Here is a 12,602-nt window from a genome sequence, read left to right as displayed (position 1 = left end):
ATTTCCTGTCCTTCCTCTTTAATGCTGTTGCGCAGAGCAAGGGAGGAGAGGAGGGAGTGGGGGAAGAGTAAATGGAGGAAAATGGCAGTGTAATTACTGGGGGCCACATCGGGGGACTGAGGTTTATTAGAGTGACTTAAGTGTCAGGAAAATGCAATTAAAAATGAAAGGGGACACAGTGGTGCAGGCGGCGACGCCTGAAATATTTCACACCCTTCCCCGGCCCGCTCTCTCTCACCTCCTCAACACAAATGCCTTTAATTCGCTCAGACAGTATCTGTTGCGTGCAGAAAGAAAGGGGTTTCGGGCAAATTCCTGCTGGATTTTTGCACCTTGCCTCGGGCCATGCAGCATTGAAATTTATCGGAGGGAAAGCGTGGACAGGCCAGTGAAAACACCACGGTGACCTGGACAAGTCATTATTACAGGGCTTTAGCAAGGAGTCAAACGAAAATGGAAGAAAACCAATTTGAATCAACAAGTCAGTTTTTTGACAGTCTTGATTTGCAGGGCGACTTGAAACCACAAAACTGAGACTACGGCCTGCCTTGCACAATGTCACCCTGCTATTCCCTGGAGGGTCATATAACACTTGGTCATATGGAGCCCTTCTCTCACCCAAACAGAAATAAAAGCTGTGAGAGGGACATGCCGGCTGAGGTCCATGGGTCAACTCTAACTGTGAGGTGACTGACACCATGCAGACTAACTCTCTGGGGAGAGACCAGTAGACTGGGGTTATCTTATTTAAAGTACTTAGGCTAAACCAGCCTGACCAGGCAGAAGGCCTCCAGTTCAAACAGCCCCTTGCTTAAAAAACAATCATAATTTTCCACAGTTTATGCCATCACATCCTCACAGCAGAGCACACTCTCTCCCTTTAACCTTCCCCCTCCTCCACCCCTCTCTCTGGCCCACTATCTCCCCATGTCGCCCCTGACCTCCATGGCCACTCGGGCTTTAATCTGTCTCCATGCGGCACTAACCGGGTCTCCACGCCTGTAAAGTAAGGGGGCTAGGTGTGCCGTGGATGGGGGGTTAAAGGCCGTAGAAGGGGGGGCAGGCGTGGAGAAGGGGAGACATCTTTGTTAACAGACAGCAGGGGAAAGCTAACGGACAGCACCCCCCCCCCCCAATAGATAGAGAGACAGGCAGGCAGACACCCTCTGACCACTGCACCTGGTAAGACTGGTGATCATTATGTGGAGAGACCCCACGCGTAAGACACAGACTAATTGGGGCAGATGCGCAGATTCACTCTCTGTCATTAGACTGACCTAAAATCAGTTTGGAGCATTTCGGAGCTTATCAAGTCTCCATTGTGTGTAAAGGATGTCAATTTGGAGACAGAACAGAGGTTAGAAGAAAGAAAAAAACGCCTGGTTGATTGCAGTCTTATATCTCCCTTTTTGTTTGTTGGTGCTAAGTAAACCTTAGTAAACCTATTTAAGCTTAGAAAATAGTTAAGAATTTACTACACTATGAATGGAAATGTGGCCCAGACAAACAACATGAGGGGTAAAAGTGGAATGACAGAAAATGAAGGAATCGTTGAGACAATGTTCCTCTAACGTTCAGACACAAACAGACACATGACCTACCTTGGTGTTGAAGCCCATGGCATTCTGGGAGGTTTTGTAGAGTTCCGGGTACTTCAACATGTTCTCTTTCCTGCATGAGCGTTCAAATATTCCCAGAGTGAGAGGAGGCAGAGCGGTGAAAATCTAAACACACAAACACACATGTCAAATTAAACCACACTGTTTTGCATTGTTCAACATTTCCCATCACAAAACCAAGAAGTGAGGATAAAGGTAGTAAACTCAAAGGCCCAGTAGACTCAACTAACGGCCTGTTAGCAAAGACGCTATCAGATACAATTTTGGATGGGAAAACAGTCTTATCGTTCCTCAGTGAGTAACCTAATGAAAGCCAGGCTTTTCATAATCACAAGGACCTTCAAGATATAATTTATTCCATTACTGCATTAGTGAAAACACGGACACTAATGATGTCCTATTCGGCTAAGTATTTGCCCCCTTTCTGATTTTCAAAATGTTTGAATATTTTGGACACTGAATTTGATCAGATCTTAAACCAAAACATAATATTGGATAAACACAAATAACACAATATATTAATACTTTTTTCATTTATTTAATAAACAAAGTTATGCGACACCCAATGCCCCTGTGTGAAAAAGTTAATGTCCCCTTACACTCAACAACTGGTTGTGCCGCCTTTATCTGCAATGACTGCATCCAAACGCTTCCTGTAGTTGTTGATCAGGCTCACATCGCTGTGGAGGAATTTTGGCCCACTCTTTCATGTAGAACTGCTTTAACTAAGCAACATTTGTGGGTTTTCGAGCATGAACTGCTCGTTTCAGGTCCTGCCACAACATCTCAATTCAGGATTAGATCTGGACTTTGAACTTAAATGTGTTGCTTTTCAGCCATTCTGATGTAGACTTGATTGTGTGTTTAGGATCATTGTCTTGCTGCATGACACAGCTGCGCTTCAGCTCACGGATGGATGACCTGACATTCTCCTTTAGAATTCTCTGATACAGAGCACAACCAGTTAAAGGTGGCACAACCAGTTATTGAGTGTAAGGGGGAATTACTTTTCCACAGAGGGGCATTGGGTGTAGCATAACTTTGTTAATTAAATAAATGAAATATGTATCAACATTTTGTGTTATTTGTTTACTCAGGTTCCCTTTATCTAATATTAGGTTATGGTTGAAGATTTGATAACATTCTGTGTCAGAAATATGCCAAAAACAAAGAGAATCAGAAAGGGACAAATACTTTTTCACGGCACTGTATACAGTGCATTCGGAAAGTATTCGAACTCCTTGAATTTTTCCATATTTTGTTACGTTACAACCTTATTCTAAAATGGATTACATATTTTTTTCCTTCAATCTACACACAATTCCCCATAATGACAAAGCAAAAACAGGTTTTTAGAAAAAAAATACATAAGTAGTCAAACCCTTTGCTATCAGACTCAAATTTGAGCTCATGTGCATCCTGTTTCCATTAATAATCCTTGAGATGTTTCAACAACTTGATTGTACATGATTTGGAAAGGCACACACATGTATATATAAGGTCCCACAGTTGACAGTGCATGTCAGAACAAAAACCAAGCCATGAGGTCAAAGGAATTTTCCGAAGAGCTCAGAGACAGGATCGTGTCAAGGCACAGATCTGGGGAAGGGTACCAAAACATGTCTGCAGCATTGAAGGTCCCCAAGAACACAGTGGCCTCCATCATTCTTAAATGGAAGAAGTTTGGAACTACCTTGACTCTTCCTAGAGCTTGCCGCCCAGTCAAACTGAGCAATCGGGGGAGAAGGGCCTTGGTTAGGGAGGTGACCAAGAACCGATGGTCACTCTGACAGAGCTCCAGAGTTCCTCTGTGGAGATGGGAGAACCTTCCAGAAGGACAACTATTTCTGCAGCACTTCACCAATCAGGCCTTTATAGTAGAGTGGCCAGACAGAAGCCACTCCTCAGTAAAAGACACATGACAGCCCGCTTGAAGTCGCCAAAAGAAACCTAAAGGACTCTCAGATGAGAAGCAAGATTCTCTGGTCTGATGAAACCAAGATTGAACTCTTTGACCTGAATGCCAAGTGTCACATCTGGAGGAAACCTCCCTACGGTGAAGCATGGGGGTGGCAGCATCATGCTTTGGGGATGTTTTTTAGCAGCAAGGACTGGGAGACTAGTCAGGATCAAGGGAAAGATGAATGGAGCAAAGTACAGAGAGACCCTTCATGAAAACCTGCTCCAGGACCTCAGACTGGGGCGAAGGTTCACCTTCCAACAGGACAACGACCCTAAGCACACAGCCAAGACAACGCTGGAGTGGCTTCGGGACAAGTCTGTGAATGTCCTTGAGTGGCCCTGCCAGAGCCCGGACTTGAACCTGATCCAACGTCTCTGGAGAGACCTGAAAATTGCTGTGCAGCAATGCTACCCATCCAACCTGACAGAGCTTGAGAGGATTTGCAGAGAAGAATGGGAGAAACTCCCTAAATACAAGTGTGCCAAGCTTGTAGCGTCATACCCAAGAAAACTCAAGGCTGTAATCACTGTCAAAGGTACTTCAACAAAGTACTAAGTAAAGGGTCTGAAAACTTATGTCGATGTGATATTACAGGTTTTTTATTTTGTATAAATTTGCAAACATTTTAAAAACCTGTTTTTGCTTTGTCATTATGGGGTATTGTGTGTAGAACAATTTAAATTATTTTAGAATAAGGCTGTGATGTTACAAAATGTGGAAAAGGTCTGAAAAGAAACAGTTTGCTTACCATGGGCCAAACAATACCAAGAAAAGTATCAACAATAAGATACAATTCATCCTGTCCATTAGCAAATTATTTCTACACTAGATGTTAAAGTCACCACGCCTCCATCTTGGCACTCCCTCACCATTGTAAAAGATATTTTGGAAGCTATAGAAATGCATGTTTTAATGTCTACATGTTTATTCTATTACAGACACCTTAATGCATACTTTTAAATAATATTATGTGATCTAAACATATAAATAAAAAAAATATCTAAAAACATTTTCCTTAAATATTTTTGTCGTTGTTGAGATTACTAATGTTACTGTCCCCATTACAACAACAAAAATACTTAAATATATGTAATTGAAATACTGTAGAATTCCATTCATTCCTATGAAGGTCTACTTACTACTTTGGAGTGCCAATATGGCCAATCAGTGGCTTCAAAGCCTCTCATATACATCATTGCCCATCATTGCCCATCATGCCCAGTTCATCCCACATTTGTGAACATTGTAAACTGTTTTTTGTTTTGTAAACAGTGAAATCCCCCAAAAATGTTGCTTATCATTTGCATTGATTGCCATATGCTGAAGTTATGACTTGCCCTGATTCTATTGAGTGGAGGCTGTCGAGCGTGTAGCACTTTTGGAGTTTTATTTTGATTCGACACACTCCATTCATATTCAAAAGACATCTCAGACGAACATCTGCGACGCCCTTGACTAGTTAGCAGGTATTTTCGTGGAGCAAGTGTAATTTCTATGTGGTGTTGTAATGTTTCACTCTGCAGCAGCTACTGAGAGAGAGAAAGAGAATGAGAGAGAGGAATGAGAGAACAGAGTGAGAAGTGTCAGTATTGTATATCTGGGGGACTCTTCGAGTCAGTGGTGTGAGTTCCCCACTGGCCCATCTGCAGGCTCCAGACTGCAGGCTGGGGCTGGTGGGATGCAGGAGGACGTGCTCCACTGCATCGTTTCTCATTCAGGGTGCCAAGCATTGCCATTGAGGGGCGGATTCGGGCCACTGCCTCCAACAGACTCCCACAGAGCTGGTGGAATTTCCCTGCATTTTAGGTAAAGTGAAAAAATAGCCCACCCCCCCATACACTGTTGCTGGTTTAAAATGTTGGCAGTTTACTGAGCAATCTCAAAAACAGCCAGAGCGGTGACTATGTTCTAATTTCTTGGTCGACGATGAAATCACTTCCATTAGCGTTCCGTCAACGGTGTGCGGGCACTTCTCTCCTCTCACTTCCCTCACTCGCTTTTGTTTATGGACTTGGGTATATCTTTAATAAAAGGTGTAAAGCTACACGTCAACTCCTTGAAACCCAAACAATGTACTATTCACATTTTTTGTTGCAGTATTAAAATACACATTCTTTCCACCCGTTCACTCATTTCATTTGACAGACAGGAAACATAGGTTCATTAGATCCAAAACCGAACCCTGTGGGACATCAGTTGCCCAGAGCTGGTTGTGTGCTGCTCTATTCAACCTGCTCCTTTATCATTCACAAATGACCACCTTCACTAACTACACTCTTTGGGGGCATGCAAGGCTGTTGTTCTTTCCACATTCAGTACATAGTTCGGGGCACGAGGGGAATATGGACTTAACAGCAGGTCATAAATAATTGGGAAATGTCTCAGGATATGATGATATGGTCCTGCTGTAAGGGGAACACGTCTGGGGTGCCACAGCAAATTAGTTTTCTTGCCAGAGAGCAACAGGGGAGGGGAATTATAAAACAGGCTCTTTCACAGTAATGGAGAGAGGAGAGTAAATCAGATAAACACTCACCACATTGTACAGGCCGATGCACCAGCGCTCAAACAGAATCTGACCAGAGAATCCATTGACAAAGGCAAACAAGATCTGAAGGAGACAAAAGAGCAGAGCAAAGAGGACATTTGGTCTCGTCCCCTTCCCATTTGGATGCATGTTTTCAATCACTCGACATTAAGCAATATGCCCTTTACTGCACTCTTAGAAAAAAGGGATAGGGTTCTACCAAGAACTGCTTTGATCCGAAGACAAGGGTTCTTTGTAAGGCAAAGGGTTCTACCTAGAACCTTTAACATCCTAAAAACATTTTTGGAAGAAAGGGTTCTTTGATGATTCTTTGGAAGGCAAGAAGGATTATTTAGAAGTCAAGAAGGGTTCTATCTACATAGAGCCATATTTTCCAGCATGCTCTACTGCAGGGTGATAATCAGAATTGTTTGTTTTAATATCTGTTTTTGCATGTACATTTATTGGTTGATTAATGCTATGCTACACAAAGATAAATAACAAACTAATCCATTCTGTTAGTAGGTATACTCATTGGACCCGATACTGGGATGGTTGTTCCAGTTCACCTGATGTAGCCTGTAAACCAGGAGTTATCTAACACCACTGTGTTAGGGTATAACTAGGCCCTCAAAGAAAGGCCTTATGATATATGCAATTATTGTCATAAATAACGTAATTTTAAATGCTAATAAGGTTGGTGGAACCATTCATAGATCATTCTAGGAGGAACCCTCCAAAGATGAAATGGTTCTCGGTAGAACCCTTCATACAGGGTTCTAGCAAGGACCTTGAGATTATAAAATTTGTTCTTGGTAGAACCCTTTATAGAGGGTTCTAGGCAGAACCCTTCATATAGGGTTCTAGGTAGAACCATACACAGGGGGTTCTATGAAGAACCCACCAAAAAGGGTTGCCCTAAGGGGACAAAACAAAGAACCCTATATGCTTCTATTTAGCATATGTTTTTCTAAGAGGGTTGGGATGTAACGATTCACCAATACCCATCAGTCCCGGTTCAAATGTTTAAGATATGAGTGCAGACGAGTGCATCGGTCTACGAGACCCCAAACTGGTCAAAATGTAGCATGCATTGGCCAGGAAATAGAGTCAAATGTTATGAATCGCTGGTTCACAGATTTTTTTGCTCAAATTACTTTCTACCTTCCGAAAATACCTCTCACCCTTTGTGACAACTGTGTCCTCTCCTTCAGTGTCGAACTAAGCATGTAATTGTTGTGTTGACAGTCATTGATCTACAACAGTGGAGGCTCCACAGAGTAGGAAGGGGAGGACCATCCTCCTCAGTGAGTTTCATAAAAATAGTGAAACATTAAAAAAGTTATCCTTTTCAGATAAAACTATACTAAATATATTCACGTCACCAAATAATTTATTAAAACATACAGTTTTGCAATGAAGGTCTACAGTAGCCTCAACATCATTCGGTAGGGTAGCACAATGGTGTAGCCGGAGGACAGCTAGTTTCCGTCCTCCTCTGGGTAAATTGACTTCAATACAAAACCTAGGAGGCTCGTAGTTCTCACCCCCTTCCATAGACAACTTCCAGAGAATGTCCTCCAACCTATCAGAGCTTTTGCAGCATGAACTGACATGTTGTCCACCCAATCAATGGATCAGATAATTAATCTAGCACTGAAAGCATAAGTTACAGCTTATGAGTTAGCTTATGGTGATTTAGCTTATTTAGCTCAAAGAGAGAGAAAGACAATAGTTGAACTTCTTCCAAAATGAAGGAGAAGATGGAGAGAGCGAGAGATATTATACAGTACCAGTCAAAAGTTTGGACATACCTACTCATTCCAGGGTTTTTCTTAATTTGTAAAATGTTCTACATTGTAGAATAATAGTGAAGACATCAAAACTATGAAACAACACATATGGAATCATGTAGTAACCAAACAAGTGTGAAAGAAATCAAAATATATTTTATATTTGAGATTCTCCAAAGCAGCCACTCTTTGCTTTGATGACAGCTTTGCACACTCTTGGCATTCTCTCAACCAGCTTCATGAGGTAGTCACCTGAAATTAATGACACTACAGGAATGTTTTGCTAGCACAGACTGGAATATGTTCTGGGATTTATCCAATGGCATTGAGGAGTATACCACCTCAATCCCCAGCTTCATCAATAAGTCCATCGACGACGTTGTCCCCACAATGACTGTACGTACATATACCAACCAGAAGCCATGGATGACAGGCAACATCCCCACCGAGCTAAAGGCTAGAGCTGCCGCTTTCAAGGAGCAGGACACCAATCCGGACGCTTATAAGAAATGCCCTCAGACGAACCATCAAACAGGCAAAGTCTCAATAGAGTACTAAGATTGAATCCTACTACACCGGCACCGATGCTCGTCGGATGTGGTAGGGCTTCAAAACTATGAAGGACTACAAAGGGAAGCACAGCCGCAAGCTGCCAGTGACGCGAGCCTACCAGACGAGCTAAATGCCTTTTATGCTCGCTTCAAGGCAAGCAACACTGAAGCATGCATAAGAGCATCAGCTGTTCTGGACAACTACATGATCACGGTCTTCGTAGCCGATGTGAGCAAGACCTTTAAACAGGTCAACATTCACAAAACCGCGGGGCCAGACTGATTACCATGACGTGTACTCAAAGCATGCACGGACCAACTGGCAAGTGTCTTCACTGAAATGTTCAACCTTTCCCTGACCGAGTCTGTAATTCCTACATGTTTCAAACATACCACAATAGTCCCTGTGGCCAAGAAAGCGAAGGTAACCTGCCTAAATGATTACCGCCCCGTAGCACTCACATCGGTAGTCATGAAGTGCTTTGAAAGGCTGGTCATGACTCACATCAACACCATTATGTCAGAAACCCTAGATCCACTCCAATTCGCAATACCGCCCCAACAGATAAACAAATGACACACTCTCAATCGCACTCCACACTGCCCTTTTCCACCTGGACAAAAGGAACACCTATGTGAGAATGCTGTTCATTGACTACAGTTCAGCGTTCAACACAATAGCGCCCACAAAGCTCATCACTAAGCTAAGGACTCTGGGACTAAACACCTCCCTCTGCAACTGGAGCCAGGACTTCCTGACGGGCCACCCACAGGTGGTAGGGGTAGGCAACAATGCTTCTGCCACACTGATCCTCAACACCGGGGCCCCTCAGGGGTGTGTGCTTAGTCCTCTCCTGTACTCCCTCTTCACTCACGACTGTGTGGCAAAGCACGACTCCAACACCATCATTAAGTTTTCTGACGACACAACAGTAGTAGGCCTGATCATCGACAATGATGAGACAGCCTATAGGGAGGAGGTCAGAGACCTGGCAGTGTGGTGCCAGGACAACAACCTCTCCCTGAATGTGAGCAAGACAAAGGAACTGATCATGGACTATAGGAAAAGAAGGGCCGAACAGGCCCCCAATAACATCGACGGGGCTGAAATGGAGCGGGTCGAGAGTTAAGTTCCTTGGCGTCCACATCACCAACGAACTATCATGGTCCAAACACACCAAGATAGTTGTGAAGAGAGCACGACAATGCCTTTTCTCCCCAGGATACTGAAAAGATATGGCATGGGTCCCCACATCCTCAAAAAGTTCTACAGCTCCACCATCGAGAGCATCCTGCCCGGTTGAATCACCGCCTGGTATGGCAACTGCTTGGCATCTGACCATAAGGCGGTAAAGAGGGTAGTGCGTACGGCCCAAGCTTCCTGACATCCAGGACCTATATACTAGACGGAGTCAGAAGAAGGCCCAAAAAATTGTCAAAGACTCCAGTTAACCAAGTCATAGACTGTTCTCTCTGCTACCGCACAGCAAGCGGTACCGGAGCGTCAAGTCTTGGACCAAAAGGCTCTTCAACAGCTTCTACCCCCAAGCCATAAGACTGCTGAACAATTCATCAAATGGCCACCCGGACTATTTAAATTGACCCCCCACCCCCACCCCACTGCTGCTACTCGCTGTTTATTATCTATACATAGTCACTTTACAAGTTACCTCGACTAACCTGTAGCCCCGCACATTGACTCGGTACCGATACCCCCTGTGTATAGCCTTGTTATTGTTATATTCATTTCTTGTGTTACTTTTTGATTTTCTTTCTTTTTGATTTTGATTTTCTTAGCTCTATTTCTTGAACTACATTGTTGATTAATGGCTTGTAAGTAAGCATTTCACGGTAAGGTCTATTGGTCTGTTGTATTCGACAGATGTGACAAATAAAATTTGATTTGAAGTCATTTCAATTAACAGATATGCCATGATAAAAGTTAATTTGTGGAATTTCTTTCCTTCTTAATGCAGTTGAGCCAATCAGTTGTGTTGTGATAAGGTAGGGGTGATATACAGAAAATAGCCCTATTTGGTAAAAGACCAAGTCCATATTATGGCAAAAACAGCTCAAATAAGCAAAGAGAAACGACAGTCCATCATTACATGAAGACATGAAGGTCAGTCAATGTGGAAAATGTCATGAACTTTGAAAGTTTCTTCAAGTGCAGGTGCAAAATCCTTCAAGCGCTATGAGGAAGCTGGCTCTCATGAGGACCACCACAGGAAATGAAGACCCAGAGTTACCTCTGCTGCAGAGGATAAGTTCATTAGAGTTACCAGACTCAGAAATTGCAACCTAAATAAATGCTTCACAGAGTTCAAGTAACAGATACATTTCAACATCAACTGTTCAGAGGAGACTGCATGAATAAGGCCTTCATCAAATCAAAATAAAATTTATTTTTATATAGCCCTTCGTACATCAGCTGATATTCTCAAAGTGCTGTACAGAAACCCAGCCTAAAACCCCAAACAGCAAGCAAAGCATGTGAAAGAAGCACGGTGGCTAGGAAAAACTCCCTAGGAAAAACTCCCTAGAAAGGCCAAAAACCTAGGAAGAAACCTAGAGAGGAACCAGGCTATGAGGGGTGGCCAGTCCTCTTCTGGCTGTGCAGGGTGGATATTATAACAGAACATGGTCAAAAGGTTAAAATGTTAAAATGTTCATAAATGACCAGCATGGTCAAATAATAATAATCATAGTAGTTGTCGAGGGTGCAACAAGCACGTCCGGTGAACAGGTCAGGGTTCCATAGCCGCAGGCAGAACAGTTGAAACTGGAGCAGCAGCACGGCCAGGTGGACTGGGGACAGCAAGGAGTCATCATACCAGGTAGTCCTGAGGCATGGTCCTAGGGCTCAGGTCCTCCGAGAGAAAGGCAGAAAGAGAGAAAGAGAGAATTAGAGAGAGCATATTTAAATACACACAGGACACCGGATAAGACAAGAGAAATACTCCAGATGTAACAGACTGACCCTAGCCCCCCGACACATAAACTACTGCAGCATAAATACTGGAGGCTGAGACAAGAGGGATCAGAAGACACTGTGGCCCCATCCGATGATACCCCGGACAGGGCCAAACAGGCAGGATATAACCCCACCCACTTTGCCAAAGCACAGCCCCCACACCACTAGAGGGATGTCTCCAACCACCAACTTACCGTCCTAAGACAAGGCCGAGTATAGCCCACAACGATCTCCGCCACGGCACAACCCAAGGGGGGGGCGCCAACCCAGACAGGAAGACCACGTCAGTGACTCAACCCACTCAAGTGACGCACCCCTCCCATGGACGGCATGGAAGAACACCAGTAAGCCAGTGACTCAGCCCCTGTAAAAGGGTTAGAGGCAGAGAATCCCAGTGGAAAGAGGGGAACCGGCAAGGCAGAGACAGCAAGGGCGGTTCGTTGCTCCAGCCTTTCCGTTCCTCTTCACACTCCTGGGCCAGACTATACTTAATCATAGGACCTACTGAAGAGATAAGTCTTCAGTAAAGACTTAAAGGTTGAGACTGAGTCTGCGTCTCTCACATTGGTAGGCAGACCATTCCATAAAAATGGAGCTCTATAGGAGAAAGCCCTACCTCCAGCCGTTTGCTTAGAAATTCTAGGGACAATTAGGAGGCCTGCGTCTTGTGACCGTAGCGTACGTGTAGGTATGTACGGCAGGACCAAATCGGAAAGATAGGTAGGAGCAAGCCCATGTAATGCTTTGTAGGTTAGCAGTAAAACCTTGAAATCAGCCCTTGCCTTAACAGGAAGCCAGTGTAGGGAGGCTAGCACTGGAGTAATATGATCACATTTTTTGGTTCTAGTCAGGATTCTAGCAGCCGTATTTAGCACTAACTGAAGTTTATTTAGTGCTTTATCCGGGTAGCCGGAAAGTAGAGCATTGCAGTAGTCCAGCCTAGAAGTAACAAAAGCATGGATAAATTTTTCTGCGTCATTTTTGGACAGAAAATTTCTGATTTTTGCAATGTTACGTAGATGGAAAAAAGCTGTCCTTGAAACAGTCTTGATATGTTCTTCAAAAGAGAGATCAGGGTCCAGAGTAACGCCGAGGTCCTTCACAGTTTTATTTGAGACGACTGTACAACCATCCAGATTAATTGTCAGATTCAACAGAAGATCTCTTTGTTTCTT

General features: G+C 43.7%; 1 protein-coding gene across 3 annotated transcripts in view; it reads right to left on the bottom strand.

Annotated features, from left to right (window-relative positions):
• LOC106600634 (phospholipid-transporting ATPase IA) overlaps positions 1 to 12,602 on the bottom strand; it is a 180,680-nt gene that overhangs the window by 42,553 nt on the left and 125,525 nt on the right. For all 3 annotated transcript variants that reach the window (XR_006769146.1, XM_014192136.2, XM_045714902.1), the window contains exons 9-10: positions 6,119 to 6,193; positions 1,602 to 1,724 (exon numbers count right to left, since the gene is read on the bottom strand). Coding sequence is in view for 2 of the 3 variants with exons in the window: in XM_014192136.2 (XP_014047611.1) it covers positions 1,602 to 1,724; positions 6,119 to 6,193 (198 nt within the window). In the remaining variant the exon portion in view is untranslated. The remainder of the gene's footprint in view (positions 1 to 1,601; positions 1,725 to 6,118; positions 6,194 to 12,602) is intronic.

This window comes from Salmo salar, chromosome ssa03 (genome assembly GCF_905237065.1).
Source record: "Salmo salar chromosome ssa03, Ssal_v3.1, whole genome shotgun sequence".
NCBI lineage: Eukaryota > Metazoa > Chordata > Actinopteri > Salmoniformes > Salmonidae > Salmo > Salmo salar.
This window is presented reverse-complemented; position numbering and strand designations above follow the sequence as displayed.